The sequence below is a fragment of the Leptinotarsa decemlineata genome, unplaced genomic scaffold, assembly GCF_025532065.1.
Source record: "Leptinotarsa decemlineata unplaced genomic scaffold, Ldec_3_MD MMD2_tig00000591_RagTag_RagTag, whole genome shotgun sequence".
In the NCBI taxonomy this organism is placed as follows: domain Eukaryota; kingdom Metazoa; phylum Arthropoda; class Insecta; order Coleoptera; family Chrysomelidae; genus Leptinotarsa; species Leptinotarsa decemlineata.
The window spans coordinates 1,108,210-1,124,481 of record NW_027412552.1 but is presented as its reverse complement, the minus strand read 5'-3'; the positions used below and the strand labels follow the sequence as shown (position 1 = coordinate 1,124,481).

Here is a 16,272-nt window from a genome sequence, read left to right as displayed (position 1 = left end):
CTCAAAAAATTTGTTCCTAGTACCTACAACTTCTGTAAAAAAAATGTGCCCCCCCCGAAATATTCATTTAACCCCGCTGTTTGGTCATCGTGAGATGTATATTAAATCTGACTGTAAATAAAAATAAAAAGCTTACTCAAATTTATCATCAAAGTATGTTTCGTAAGCTGGTCCAACAGAATATTTCTTATGTATCGCATAAGGTTGCACAATGGGGAGACCCAGAGGCGTTACCCATTCAACGTACTGTCCTCCCACACTGGAAATGAGCTTCGCAGATTCCGTGAACCAATCTTGAATTTCCCTCGTCGATGTAAACATAGTTCTTAATGATTCAAAGGTGAGAGCTGGAATTTGAATTCATTTTGAATTTATTTATTGAATTAGGATTCCCTAATATACAGGTTAGCTAACTCAAAATATAATATAATCAACAAAATTTATATAAATAATACAATTTTATATAAGTACATAATTTTAACTCAACAAAAAGGAATTTTTCAATTTCCATCATGAATATATTTCAACAGTTCAACAGTTTAGAAGAAAATTCAAAGAAGCCGCGTATATGTTTTCCAACAACGCATTTAGCCAAGGTAGCGTAGAGATACGTAACATATGGAAACCTCTAATCAAGCGGAACACGACCAACTCCCGCCAAACGGTCATCTCCCGCTAAAACCAATGAAGCGGAGAGAGGGAAGAGGGGATAGGTGAAAGCACTCGAATGACCTATAAATAGTCAGATCTCGGAGGAATAGTCCAGTCATCATTCGTGGACGATTGTTCATACTAACAATCGAAACGTCGTGAAGTAACTTGGTTTGGAATCATTCAATTTTTAATTTTCATTTCTTGTTAATAATAATTTTTCAACTGTCAGCTCGTGTTAATAGTTCAATTTTTTTTTATTTTTTTGGATGTTGCTTGTATGTTATTTCTTTGTAATTTCGGTTTTTTGTTTAATAAAATTGTTATTTTCGTTTAATCTTTTTAATTTTTTTCAGGGATTTCAAATCAATTTATATTATATTAGACAATGGAAGTCCGAACTGATGAAAAACATTTTTTGCAGACGTAATTAATCAACTAGTTTTATGTTGGCCTATTTCGATTGACTGAGATATTATAATTTAAAGTAGGCTCATAAAAACGGACAAAACAAATGATTTTTGAACTATTTCTCTTATTCATTAGCGGGAAAAATAGCAATATTCTCACCTGTGAGATAAGTACTTGCCGGCCATATTAACTGCTTGGGGAATTCTGGAATATCTTTCAACTGACGGATAATTTGAAGCTTCGCTCCGTATTTCGTCACACCATAAACCGTCGTCATCACAGTCTGCTTTATTACTTTCCGTTTTATGAATCCTTCCAGGATTTTGGCAATCTGTAATTTACATCATTGAACGTAGTGCTATGCGAATTGTTTCTTATTAACATAATACTATTTGAGGATTTGAATTTGAGAAAAAACCTTCATATGGACATATATGAATATCATTACAAGATAAAGCACTAGCAATATGTCCTTCTGATAGATCAGCAGATTGGTCATTGTGAACTTACCTTTGAAAAATCGATGCACGGGTTTGAAAATGTCCTTATAGGATGAAACTGCAGTAACGTTAGTTACAAATAAAAGTTATTAGAAACATAGAAAGTTTCATTTCTCTTTTCTTCATTAATTAATAAAAAAAAAATGGTCAATGTCTAAACAGGAATAAATCCCAATAACAGGACATATTAATATTATTAACAAGCATGTTACAGTTTTATATCTGCATATATACACACAATACACATACATATATACATACATACATACACATATACATGAATACAATACTAATTTATCAACTAGAAACACCTGAAGAGAGTAAACAAAATAAAGTAAACATTTAGGAGAGTTAAGCAAAAAATTAGGTGGAAAACCTGTGTGCAGCAAGCTAGGAGAGTAATTGAAAAAAAACATAAGTCAGATAAAGAGCTAACAAATAAAAACATAGTTCAAGTGTATTACAAAAAAAATCAGCAGTAATACAGTATTAGTAATAAGCTCACATGGTAGAATAACTTTCAATTTGGGCTCATGTATTTTGACTAGAGTGTAAAAGTTTTTTAACGTGGTTCTTAACTTGACCAATAGGTTCATAATAAATGTCGAGATTTTCACAGAGTTGATTGTAAAGTTTGCTCATTGCAACAACTGGTGACTTGAGTAATATGTTTGTTCTAGAATTTGGTAGATAAAGTCAGTTCATTTCTAGAATTGATTCGTGGAACATGAAAGTTGAAGTGGGAGAGTAGTTCGGGTAGTTGAAGGGATTATAGATTAAATTTATTCAGTAGTATTCTGTTGTCGATGCCTTGTTCAGGGTAAAATCCTTCTAGCTTGTAAGTAATATATTTCATGAAGCCTCTTTGTATAGACTCGATTTTGTTTATGTGGACATTGTATATGGGTGATCATATATGGGAGGAATATTCCAGCCGAAATTTGACGTATGCATTGAAAAGAGTTAAAAAAATGTCTCTGCTACGAAAGTTCTTACAGTTACGATAAATGAGCCCTAGCATCCGTTTGGCTGAGCATGTTATTGTGTCATAGTGAATGGAGAAACTCAGTTTAGGGTCAAATGTGACACCAAGATCCCTTTGATGAGTCTTTAATCGAAGAGGTACGTTATTTATGCAGTAATCATGAGAAATAACATTATGTTTAAGGGTGTATTTTGGGTATTTACATTTGTTTGTATTGAGGGGAAGATTATTTTCGGTACACCAAATGTACAAAAAGTCAAGGTCTTTTTGTAAGATTAAGCAGTCCTCCTGTGATGTAATGGGCCGAAAACTTTTCAAATCATCTGCAAAGAGTAAGAAATTGCTAGAGAGATTATTTCCTATGTCGTTAATGAAGAGTGAGAATAAAAGAGGTGCTAAATTGCTTCCTTGAGGGGCACCACTGTTTGCAATAAATTGGAACGACTTGTGATCCCTATAATCTACGAATAGGATAGGTTCAGTTAAGTATGAGCGGAAAAGGTTTAAGAGTTGGGAGTCGAATCCATATTGGTGAAGTTTATTGATAAGAATGTTATGATCCAACTTGTCGAACGCCTTCGAGAAATCTGTGTAGACAGTATCTACTTGTAGGTTGTTATTAAGTGCATTACTTACTTAATCAATTGATTATAAAAAATTAATTTTGTTTGAGCATTTAAAAAAAATTAGTTTCTTATAAATAATAATAATAATAATAATATTTATTAGTCTCAAGAAACACACAGTTTTTAGACACGTCAATACAATTTCTAAAATAGGTTTGAGAGGGTAAGATTTGTCAATATAGTTTTAAAAAAATGCTTGTAGATAAATTAGATTTACAAAAAAAAATTGTTAACAAGATAAAATTCCAATCTTATAAGACTTGACTAAAATGTAAAGCCATGAGCTTTTACAAATTATAAACACATAGCTAACGTATTATATATATTCAAAGTTGAGTAAAAGTTCGGGAGGTGACCACAAAAGTGTCTCTTTCTTCTTGGATGAATTCGAAAAATTGATCAATTTCTTATAAAGGATGTTTGGTTAATATTTTCTTCAATAAGATTTTGAATCTTCTAAATGGCAAGTTACGAAATTCGGCAGATAAGGCATTGTATAGCCTAATTCCTAGATTATCTGTTCTTTTCAACCTATTAGATGTAGGAACAAGGTTTGATTTATTTCTTGTATCATGTTGGTGTATATCCTTGTGAGCAACTTCATTCAACAAGTTTTGTTGAACAAGAAGCAGATTTTCATAGACAATAACTGAATATAGGGTCATTATTTTAAGTTTTACAAATATTGGTCGACACTCTACATCATAATTGGCAGCGATTATGCTTCTTAGTGCAGATTTTTGAATGTCAAATATTCTATTAAGATGTACCTTTGACGCATTATTCCAATTGATTATACCATACCTAAGCACTGAATGAAAAAGAGAATGATATGTTGCAAATGCCGCACTTTGATTTACTATTTTTTTTATTCTTCTGATAGCAAAAACCGTCTTACTAAGTTTACTACACATGTTATTTATGTGGTCTATCCATTTCAGGTTGGAATCTATTTGTACTCCCAAAAATTTGGTAGAATTTTTGTTATCTCGATTTAAGCAAATTGTTTCAAAAGTTAGAGTTTCTGTTTTTTGTTCATTGAGAATCAAGTCATTTGGTGTGAACCATGATCGAGCTTTCTCTAATATTTCAGTATGGATCATATGAGGATCATCTATTTTATATATTTTTTTGCCCAAGGTTGCATCATCTGCATACAATATAGTTTCTATGCCTGACGAGTTCAGCACGTGAGGTAGGTCGTTGATATTTAAAAACAGAAGTGGCCCCAATATGGACCCTTGTGGCACTCCTCTTAATATTTTTCTTTTTTCACTTTTGGTATTTCCTAGCTCAACAATTTGATATCTTTCGTTAAGGCATGACTTCATCATGTCCAGGCAGACACCTCTCACTCCGTAGAAATCTAATTTGGCCAATAAAATCGAGTGATTTACCGAGTCGAATGCTGAAGTAAGATCTGTAAAAACGCTCACATATTTTTCTTGATTATCAAAGGCGTCTTTTATACTATTTGTGAGAAAGTTTATTGCATCAGACGTCGATTTTCCTTTCCGAAATCCAAATTGATGAAGACTCAGAAGATTATTTATATCAAAGTATTTTACTAGTTGTTCGTAAATTATGTGTTCGAAAATCTTTGAAAAAGTTGGCAGTATTGCTATCTGTCGAAAATTTTTTGGTTCAGATGTAACACCTTTTTTATGAATTGGCAGGATTCTACCAATTTTTAATTGCTGAGGGAAGTAGCTTTCACACCGTTTATATCTTCCGTTTTTTTATTTTCAAACTTGGTTATGATTATTCTCACCTCATCTGTAGTTATAGGCCTAAAGAACATCGACTTATTTGTGTTCATTTTTTTATCCATAAAAGCAATAGTCAACATCAGATTTGGGGTAGTGCAGTAGAGTTGTTTTTATGTTATTGATGAAGAAGTCATTCATCTGGTTAGCTGTTAGATTTTCTGGTTCATTTAAGATTTTGTTTTTTCGACCTGTTTTGGAGTTAATGATTTGCCACACAGTTTTGCTGTAATTATCTGTTTTACTTAATATACTGTGGTAATGTGCTTTTTTAGCCTCCAATAGTGACTCCTGATATTGTCGTTTACAAGTTTTATAGATGTTTTTATACAAGTATTCTACTTAAAAAACATACACTTATTTATTCGCATGCTATTTCCTGAACTTTTCAATTAATTGAGTTCAATGAATTAAAAAAAAAAAATTTAACATTGTTTTTGTCAGATTAAGCGAATCCCTCTAGATAATCGTCAGATTATGAGACAGCACGTCTAAAACATAAAGATGAACCATATATATCTTAATCTGACGCGCTTGAGTATTTCAAAATGGCGAATTTTTTTTGCACATTATAATAATGGCCGCGAGTTTACGTCAGATCGAAATCGTCAGATTATTGAATGAGAGCTTTTTTTGTGGCCCTCAACACCCCCTTTGAAAATCTGACGCGCTCGATTAAATGTTTTTCTTTTCACGAAAATCTGACGCGCTCCATTAAATTTTTTTCTTTTCACTTCTAACCCTTACGTACAACCACCCACATCATGCAAACGATCAGGTTAACATACCAACATTATTAAAAATACGTAGGTTTTTTTTACATATTTAATAATCTATAGCAGCTTCCCCCACCGATGAAAAGGTATATATTATATAACATTTTCTTCTTCTTATCATCTAAGCTTTGCAACCTAATATGTCTCAATGACGCTCGAGTAAATCCCCATTTTGCATCGTGGGCTCCCCTACTATTATTATATTTTTGTGGTTCAAAAACGTATGTTCAAACAAGGTTTCCCTGAAGAGGACCAAAAATAACCTCCTCAAACACCATACTCTAGATTTCTACATGAAAATCAACACTTACCTCGTGTCCATCCTCTGCATCTTCAGCCCTCTGTTCCTCGACCAAGTTCACCACCGTGCTGTAAACGTCTTGAGGAGTGTCCGAACGCGTCAGATTGACGCTGTGAGCGCCGGCCGTGTCTCTGCCCAAAGCGGCGTAATGTTGAAGACCGTTGCAGCTGCCGTCCTGATGGATGGCGAAGTGGGTCATGTACTTTTCCGGATCCGGAGACCGAACCGCCTCGGCGATTTCCATGCAACAGGCCAGCGTTTGCCATGGATCATCCGAATTAAGCCACCAACGTGATCCAGATAACGGATTGTCGGCCGACTCGAGGATCGAATCGATGTTCTTGTTGGCGTAGTTCAATCTGTTAATGAAAAAAAAAAGTTTATAATTGATTCAGAGCAAAGTTTAGTATTTATTGATTCTCGAATAGATCTTACATAGTCCGATTTTGAAATTGATCACCCATCAAACCTATATTTTTGATATTATCAACATAGAGCAAATAGAACATTGGAGCCAAACCCGAACCTTGTAGGACACCAAAAGGGTAAACTTTCACATCACCACTTTCGAATTTGAAAATTAATTGTAAGAATGACCTCTCACTCCTTTAGTTATATAAAATATCTAGTGAAATGTTATGGTTAACTGAATCATATCCCTTTTTTATATACAATTAGTCGGTTAACATATATGAAACAAGAAAACAAGTAAAACGAAGGGTTCTGGCACATTTGTATAAAGAATTGGTTTAAAATTGCTAGCAAAAAAAATAATTTAATTAAAAGGTATCCGCATAAAATTCTTCCAAAATTTAAACAGCCGTTTCAAAATTATCTAAAGTGTTAATTTCTCTTAACAAATCAGGTAATTGATCGAACATCTTGCAACCATTATAAATAACAGAGTCCTTCACTAAAGTAGAGATCGGTTTGGTTAAGTTAATACTGTTTTGCTTGCGGGTAGGATAGCGGTGAGTTATATTGAATTTATTCAGATGTTTTACACACATCGGAAAAGTCTAGGGATATTTTTAAAAATGGCAATAATTTTTTTTTAGATCGCTTTAGGAAAAAAAAACTTGACGGGTGATTATTAAATGAATGTAACTTACAATAAATTTTATTAAACGGTCAAAAATACTGAGTGCGCATATAACCAAACCTAAAAATAATATGGCTCTTCTTTGGCACCCCGAAAAAAAATCATAATACAAAAAAAATTGGAATCAGTACAACGTACGGCCTCCACGCTGGTTTATTACGGCCCTACATCTATCGTGCATCGACAAAATGAGATTGTCAATGTCTTGTTGAGGTACATTTGCCCATTCAGCAATTAAAAGCTCTCTCAATTGAAACGTTGTGTGAATGTTCCCCATATGCGGATTAATTCTTCGTTGAAGCATGTCCCACACATGCTCGATGGGATTCAGGTCCGGTGATTGTGCTGGCCATGGCAATACATCAACTCCTTCGTTGGTGAGCCAGTCAGTCACTAGACGCGCGACATGTGGACGAGCATTATCGTGCATTAGATGGAAGTTTTCACCAACAGCACCAACAAACGGACGGACGATAGGTAGAAGAATGGTGTCGAGGTACTGTCGAGCTGTGAGGGAGCGATTTGGAAAAACGAGATCGGTTCTGCCGCCGATCATGATTCCGCCCCATAGCATCACTGTACCACCTCTGTATGTGTGGACTTCCTGGACGTGTCTCAAACGTTCATTATTTCCAGGTCGTCTCCACAGTCTAACTCGACGAGAATCTGGATGAAATCCAAATCTGGATTCGTCTGTAAACAAAACTGTGGCCCAATCATTTGCATCCCAGTTTTGATGTTCTCAACACCACCCTAATCTTCTACCGCGATTGCCTCTCGACAAAGGTGGACATCTAAGTGGCCTTCTGTTGTGGAGATCTGCTTCATGCAGTCGATTTCTGACAGTATCACAAACAATGGTTACCTGGTGCGTCTGCTGCAACACGTTAACAACTCAGGTGCTTCTTGTCTTCTTGTCGGTTGTCTTCTTGCGGTTAAGACCAAAAATCGGTCTTGAACTGCAGTTGTAGCGCGTCCTCGCCCTGGATGTTGTTCGGCTGGACTGCCAGTTTCACGGAAACGCCGCCACAATCGACTGATAACACTTTGGGAGACCCCCAAACGAAGAGCTACATCATTTTGTCGCATGCCACCTATAAGAAGCCCTACAGCTCTATTCATCTCAGCCAATGGTAAGTGATGGCGTTCCATGTTAAAGCACAATATTTCCAGTTTAATTGCTGAGCAAGAACTGCATAGAATGTACAAACTCGACACTTTCAGATTATTCATTTTAGCCGAAAACCTACAGTTTGTAAAAAACTTGATAAAAGATTAGTTACCGTTTTTGCAGGCTTTGTTCGACCCATAGAAATCTACAGGGTGGTCGAGTGTACCAATTTAATCGAAATTAAACGACCTCATGCATATATTTTTATATTTAGTATGTTATAAAAATATCCCTAGACTTTTCCGATGTGTGTATAATCAGATCAACTGATCAACAGTATGTAGCTTATGCAAAACAAAAAGTCATTTGCGTGGATCACATGCCTTTGCTTTAGAAATGTATCTCATTGTTCTTTTACAGCAAAACAACCATAAGCCAATTTTTTATTCAAGTTCATTGCATGCTCTTCAAATTTCAAATTATTATTAATGAACACCCCTAGGAACTTAGTGTTGTTATGGCTCTCTATGTAACCCTTATCCAGTTCGATGTTTCTAAGAAGTATAACATATTGGTTTTTGTAACGTTAAGGGCAAGGAGGTTAGTCACACCAACTTTTAATTTTTTTCATATCAGTATATTTTTCTTTCCAGGTTAATTGTATGTTTGTCATGTCATAAAATAGTGGTGTCACCGATGACCATGTATTTGAATTTGGTAAGTTGGAATGCATATTGAAATACATCAATACTCAATATTATTACAGTAGAATCTCACTTATCCGGCACTATTAAAAACCAGATGGTGCCGGATTATTGGAGTGTTCGGATTACTGGATTATAAAGAAAAAATCATAATAAATAAAATAGTGTCTTGTGTTTCTGTTTACTCGACATTTTCAACTACACACTATTCTAATTAAAAAAACCAAGTAAATACGTATGCACGTGATAAGTTTTGAGGTTAGACTGCTAGACGAGGACGCAGCGAAGGAGCGCATAGGCGTAGAGGGAGACGGAGCTCATAGGCGCAGAGGGGCGACGAAGCGCATAGGCGTAGAGGGGCGAAGAAGCGACTATGCGTAGGGGGCGACGGAGCGCGTAGGCGTAGAGGAGCGACGGAGCGTGTAGGCGTAGAGGAGCTACGGAGCGCGTAGGCGTAGAGGAGCGACGGAGCGCAAAAGCGTAAGGGGGCGACGGAGCGCATAGGCGTAGAGGGGCGACGGAGTGCATAGTCGTAGAGGGGCGACGGAGCGCATAGGCGTAGAGGGGCGACGGAGTGCATAGGCGTAGACGGAGCGCGAAAGCATAAAGGGGCGACGGAGCGTATAGGCGTAGAGGGGCGACGGAGTGCATAGGCGTAGCAGGGCGACGGAGCGCATAGGCGTAGAGGGTCGACGGAACGCTTACGCGTAGAGGGGCGAGGGAGGCACGGGCAGATGGTGCCGGATTATTCGATGTATCGATCTATCGGTAGCCAGGCGGTTTGACGTGGGTGCTTTGTTCACTCATGCGAATTGACTGCCGTGTTGGTCGGTGGTTCAAGCCCTAGTCTGAAGGATCATGAACCATATAAAATCTCATCCATGATTTTCTTTTTGCTGTTTTATAAAATATTTGTTATGTGTTAGGAATCACACGTTAAAAGGTAAGACCTCGTTAATTTTTAGCTCGCACAAGTTTCGACTTCTGAGGGTTGTCGTTCGTAGGGGTGCGACATCTGGTTAACGGAAAAACAGATTTTAAACAGTTTTTTTTTTAAACAGATTGAAGTGCCGAATTTGTGAGATTCTACTGTATTTATAAAATTAATCATTTGAGGTTTCAAGATCTTTTCAAATATTTTCATAAACAAGTTTAAGAGAGCAAATGAACGATAATTGAATCTTTTATCAAATGCATATTTTTATCAATACATTTATCGATAATTATTGATGAAGGAAGACTCATTAAATCAACAATTTCTTTTAGGTTTTTGGGAGTAATTTGATCTTCACCAAAAGATGTATTCATTTTTAAAGATATTATGATTTCTTTTATGTTTAAATGACTTTTTATTGTAGTTTGTGATTTTTATTCATACAAATACCTTTCACGGATAGGTTCCCTTTTCTTCAACCCCGTCAAATTGACGAGATGAATTTTCAACCAATCAAGACCGTCTGGACCGAGTGGCCTCGCTTCGGCAAAAATTAGGAGGGATCTCGCCAAGTCGGAGCCCAGATGGTTCAGATGTGGTGGAATTGGGTAAACTCTCCCCCTGAAATCCATATTATGTGGAAGCCAAAAGACAGTATCGCGAAACTGAAAAATAGTTGAATTACCACGATATGTCGATGGTGCGAAAATGCTCTCAACTTACGTGGTTGGCCAAAGACAATCGGTACAAACATTCGCACCACAAAGAATACATTTCAGCTTTTTTCACTTTGTATTGTATCTTTTCTTTGAAGAGTTGATACTTTTCCAATTTACTCATCTCATGTTTGGGTGCCGTAGGAACTTCCAGTTTCTCTGGTGCCTCGGGAACATTCAGCTCGGAAGAACCACCATTTTTGAATACCTAAAACAATTCAATGGAAAATAAATTGATTAAGTGAGAGAGTTCGTAAAAATAAAAAACCTTCAGTGCGATGAGGAAAAGATGATTGCAACTCATAGAGGAACGTGACATCCTATATACGGGGTCTGTTCAAAAAAAAATATTTTTTTATTAAAAATATAACAACAGTGTACAGTTCAACATAGTTAAGACACTATAAATATAAAATATGTTGTTATTGTCCCTAATCAGCAAAAATGCTGGTCTCGGGATTCACAAACATTCAACATGACGAGTGAAACACAAAAACTAGTAAACCACTATTAAGCTCATAGTATCAAAGTATCAGACATGTGCCTCGAGGCTCAGATGTTCTTTAAAAAAAAGCTTTGATGTGGCTGGGTACGCAATATTAAATTTAATTAACACATCACTTAGAACCAGTGTGTTTCCAGATCAATTTAAGATTTCCACTGTTGTTCCTGTACCGAAAATTAACTCAATTAAAGCTGAACATTTTAGACCAATAAATATACTACCAACTCTTGAAAAAGTGTTAGAAATGTCTGTATATAACCAATTAATTCAGTACTTTAATACCAATAAATTGTTTATAGGCAACCAATCAGGTTTTAGAGCTAGACACTCATGTGAAACGTCTCTACAATTTTTGATAAGTGAATGGAAAAATACAATTGATAGAAATCAGTACATTGTTGCGACATTTCTCGACCTTAAAAGGGCATTTGAAACAATTGACTGAAATATTCTACATGAAAAATTAAAATATTATGGGATATCAGGGATTGTTTTCGATTGGATTCAAAGTTACTTATTCAACAAAAGACAAAAAACTAAATTTGGAAAAGAATTGTCATATGAACTTATAATTGAGAGTGGCATACCCCAGGGTAGTGTGTTAGGTCCATTGCTTTTTATTATTTACCTAAATGATATTAATCACATATCTGGATCACACTGTATAAATCTTTTTGCAGATGATACATTGGTTTATTGTATACATGAAAATTTGGATCAGGCAATTGTTGAAATGAATAGGTCTTTAAATAGCATTGAAACATATTTATTTATTAATAAACTGAAACTAAATGTCAATAAAACAAAAAGTATGATTTTGACATCATCTTATAAGTATGATCAAATTGTTTGGGCAAATGCTGTTATAAAAATTAATAATGTTAGCATTGAAATTGTGACTGAAATAAAATATTTGGGTTTTATAATTGATAAAAATTTAAAACTAAATAGTCATGCTGATTTTATTTGTAATAAAAATATCTAAAAAACTTTTATTCTCTCTCGTATATGTAAAAAAGTGTCTATGTATGCTAGGTTGACTATTTTTAAAAGCCTAATACAACCTCATTTTGATTATTGTACAACATTACTTTTTCTACTTGGTAAAAATAAAATAGCGCAATTGCAAAAGCTTCAAAATCGGGGCATGCGATTAATATTGGGATGTAGCCGTTACTCAGCAATTAAATCGATGTTACAGTGTCGAAACTGGTTTTCAGTTGAAGAACGTATATTATATATGACTATGATCTTTATATTTAAGCTGCATAAAGGATTGCTACCCAATTACTTTCAAAAATTCTTATTGAGAAATAATGAAGTTCATGATTACGATACGAGAAGAAATTACAATCTTTACATTAATAAAACTAACACTAAATTTGGAATTAATAGTATATTATATAAAGGCTTAAACGAATTTAATAAACTACCACAATTTGTAAAAGAATCTAATTCAATAAACCAATTTAAGTCATCATTAAAGAAGTATATTAGTGACAGCTCATTATGATATTTGTAATTTTTTTAAATTTTCTAATGTGAACTAACCTAATAATCTATAGATATGTATGTATATTTGGTTTTCCTTGAAAGGTACTTTAAAATGTTACTATATTTACATAGTTAATGTCGTGAGATATTAATGAATTTGTAATTTTTCTTTTTTTGTATATTAGGCTTGCCTACTTAATAAATAAATACAATACATACATAAACTATTGATGAATAAACTATAGCCGGGCAACTCACATATATGAACAGGTAATTCATTGAAGATATACCTCTTTAGCATTGGTTTCCTTTAGGAATACTGAGTTGCCACACGATAGTTCCTCAAAATCTCACTTTCTATATTAATATCTATATTGGAAATAATTAATTGACCTATGCTAGTAAAATACCTGTTGAACATATTTGCCACCTCTTGAGGATCAGTTCTATCATCTGTTACTAATTTAATATACACTTTATTTTTTCTTCTTCATATTTATTATCGAGTTTATTACTCTTCATTGTTTTTTTGCATTGTTACCTGCTTTTTGCCATTCTGCTTTGAAATAAATTGATTTTTGTTTCCTTATCTCATTGATAACTTCATTTTTAAACACTTTAAAGTCCATCCACAATTTATTTATATTTTCAGAATTTGGATTTGTTCCATTTATTTTTTTATATATACCATCTCGTTCTTTTATTAAGTTCAATAGATCATAGGTCATCCAATCATTCCCCTTGCGATGTTTTAATTTTATCTCATAACTAGAACCTTCTTTACATGCATTTATTACCTTTGTTAGTATATCCATTGTGTCAATAGATTCACAATTTTGTAACGCACCCCTAAATTTTTGTTTGAATAAATCTTGCTCAACTACACTAAAGTTTGTTAGGTTTATAAAATACAGGCTCAATATCTACATTGATATTTAATGGATTATGATCAGACAGAGCATAGTTGTATATTGAGACATCACACTTAATATTTTTATCAACCAGGACATGATCCAGTAGAGAATTCGTTTTGCTTGTTTCTCTAGTCGCATTATTCTGGTCAACTATGTTACATACTCTAAAACCACTGAAAAGGTCATGTACGAATTCATTAACTATATGAATACATTTTTCAAAAGTACAGTAAATATACTTAACAATTCTTACATGTAAATAAACAGATTGAATAATGGCGAATTATTCAGTTTAGTTTGAGAGTTTTTGAATTTGTTTATTTTCATACTCTCCAACAGGTTAAGTTTCAAACCTTTCTTCTGGAAATGGAGGGGCTTGAATTCATGGTTGAACTCATGTCCCTTTGCGATTAAATGAGTGGCATATGTGGAATTTATTTTTCCATCCTGGAAACTATTTTTGTGTTCTTTTATGCGGGCTTTGAACATTCTTCCAGTTTGACCTATATAACATGACCCACATGATAATTTAAACACTCCCGATTTTTCTAAAACAGAACTTTTATCTTTGTTATCCTTAATGTGTATGCCTAAGTTGTTGTTGGTTTTGAAAGCAATATTTACACCTTTGTTGTGCAGAAAATCTGAAATATTTGTAGTGGCTTGGCCTAAGTAGGTTGAAGCTCTATAACCTTTATCCTCTGTTGATAATACTGTTGAATGCTGCTACTTTGTGCTGATACAGGTAGGTGGATGAATCATGAATAAGATCTGTTTTAATACTGTGTTGCACTGTGTGAAGCTTCATGGATGAATAAGAATTTTCTATCTATCTATTCATCATATACGAGGGGAACTATTTTGAAGGGGACAACATTGAAATTGATGAATAAATGAATACTTTTTGAACAGACCTCGTAGCTGTATAATATTAATACATCAATATATTACATACAATTCACACATGCATGAGAACACACACAAGCACGATAACAATTATAGAATTTTCTCCAGTAACTGATGAAGTTACCTTGTAACAAAATGCGTTATGAATAAAATTTATTGTGAAAATTCTATAATTTTCATCGAGTAACTGGTCAGTGGATTCATGAAGTGATTTATAAAATAAACTCACGTGGAGGACTACATCCAATACTTTTTTGTTGACTTTCCACGGTACAGCAGCCAGTTGATTCAGAGCATCGAAATTTGGATAAAGCTGCTGTGGTCCCACTTCCCGCAATCTTTGCCTTTGTGTCGTCGATTCCACAGGCAATCTTATGAATTCGGAAGGCATCAGCAAATAACCACCCAATTCGGTCGAAATCCACGGAACCGGCGGGCAGACCATAGGCATTTCGTTGATGGTGAAAGTGAGAGTTTCCGGAAAGGACTGTCGCACTAACTTGGAGAGCAGAGGATGGGGTTTCACTTCTTCTATTGAATAGCGTGTTTGAGGCTGCATCCTGAAAACGGTGTAGAAAGCTGGCAAGTAGCTCTTGTGCTTGATTTCAGGCTTCAGCAAGTTGACGTCCACTTTCAGATCGAACATGATAATCTGGTACAAGAATTTTCCGATCAACACCAACGTGCTCGGGGTCCATCTCCTGTGATCCATGTTCAGGGTAGCGCCTTCGCCTAATTTAGTGTAGTCTATCCATTGCCATTCTCGCCTGGGGTTCGTCTTCACCTCTTCCTTCGGCAATACGTCTAGAGCGTCGTGAGACGCAGCGTAATGGCTGCAGTAACTTTTGTGAATGTCAGAAATCTTATCTAAAACTCCCGTTTTCTCTTTGGAAAATATTTTATACTTGGTATACACTCTCCAGCCCATTTCTTTGTACAGCATGTTAACGGTGGGACTGTAGGTTTCGGAACCTTCGATGAGTCTCCTCACTTCGTCTAGTATAATTTCTATGTAATCCTTGGCTGGAAGGCACCTCAAGAATATATCCATATTCATGGTGCTTTTCTGGGCGATTAGGGTGGATAGATCTCGGTTGTAAGCAGCCAAAGCGGATTCCTCCCACATTTTGAAGTGTTTCTCCAGAGATGCTCTGAAGCCTAGTACTTCATCTGTAACTTCAGTGGAGAATGCAATATTCTTCACCTGAAACCGAAACGAGAAAAAACAAATTTAGCACACAGCTGATATGCAACAGAATCAATTTGAGTAACTAAAATGAACACATAGATAGCGCTAGTCTTATTACATTCACCGCTTGTTCAATTAGTACTAACCTTCAAAAGAAAGCTTTTGAAATTTCCTGATATTCTATTCATAAGTTTGTGAGTTATTGTGCTAAGAGTGACACTACTTTTGTTATTTTCAAAACAATGGATCAAAAACATGTTTGTGTTTTAATTTTACGCTGCTTCTTGATGGGAGAAAATACTGTTCAAACGAAGCAATAGCTTGAAAAGTGTTATAAGGACTCCGCTTCATCAGAAACAACAATAAAAACATGGTTTGCTGACTTCAAACGAGGTCGTAGAGACACCGATGATGCAGAATGCAGTGGAATAATAATAATAATAATAGCCTTTATTATCCAACAGTTAAAAACCATTTACAGGGTTAACTAAGTATGTTAAAAAAGTAATATACTTAGGTCCTTATAATAACAAAGTTACAATTCAATGAAATGAATAACAAAATTATAATGTAATAAAATGAAATAAAAAAAAACTATACCAGAAAATTAAAAATTCTTCATGAAATACTGAGATGCAGTGTCAACAATATATTCTAGGGAATTGAAATTGATATCACAGA

At 34.9% G+C, this 16,272-nt stretch overlaps 1 protein-coding gene across 1 annotated transcript in view; it reads right to left on the bottom strand.

Annotated features, from left to right (window-relative positions):
• The window catches only part of mtRNApol (mitochondrial RNA polymerase), a 30,038-nt gene that overhangs the window by 7,983 nt on the left and 5,783 nt on the right, over window positions 1-16,272 (bottom strand). Inside the window, exons 5-10 of the mRNA XM_023159808.2 lie at window positions 14,632-15,606; window positions 10,591-10,791; window positions 10,318-10,532; window positions 6,027-6,375; window positions 1,222-1,393; window positions 137-347 (exon numbers count right to left, since the gene is read on the bottom strand). Of these exons, the coding sequence (XP_023015576.2) occupies window positions 137-347; window positions 1,222-1,393; window positions 6,027-6,375; window positions 10,318-10,532; window positions 10,591-10,791; window positions 14,632-15,606 (2,123 nt within the window). The remainder of the gene's footprint in view (window positions 1-136; window positions 348-1,221; window positions 1,394-6,026; window positions 6,376-10,317; window positions 10,533-10,590; window positions 10,792-14,631; window positions 15,607-16,272) is intronic.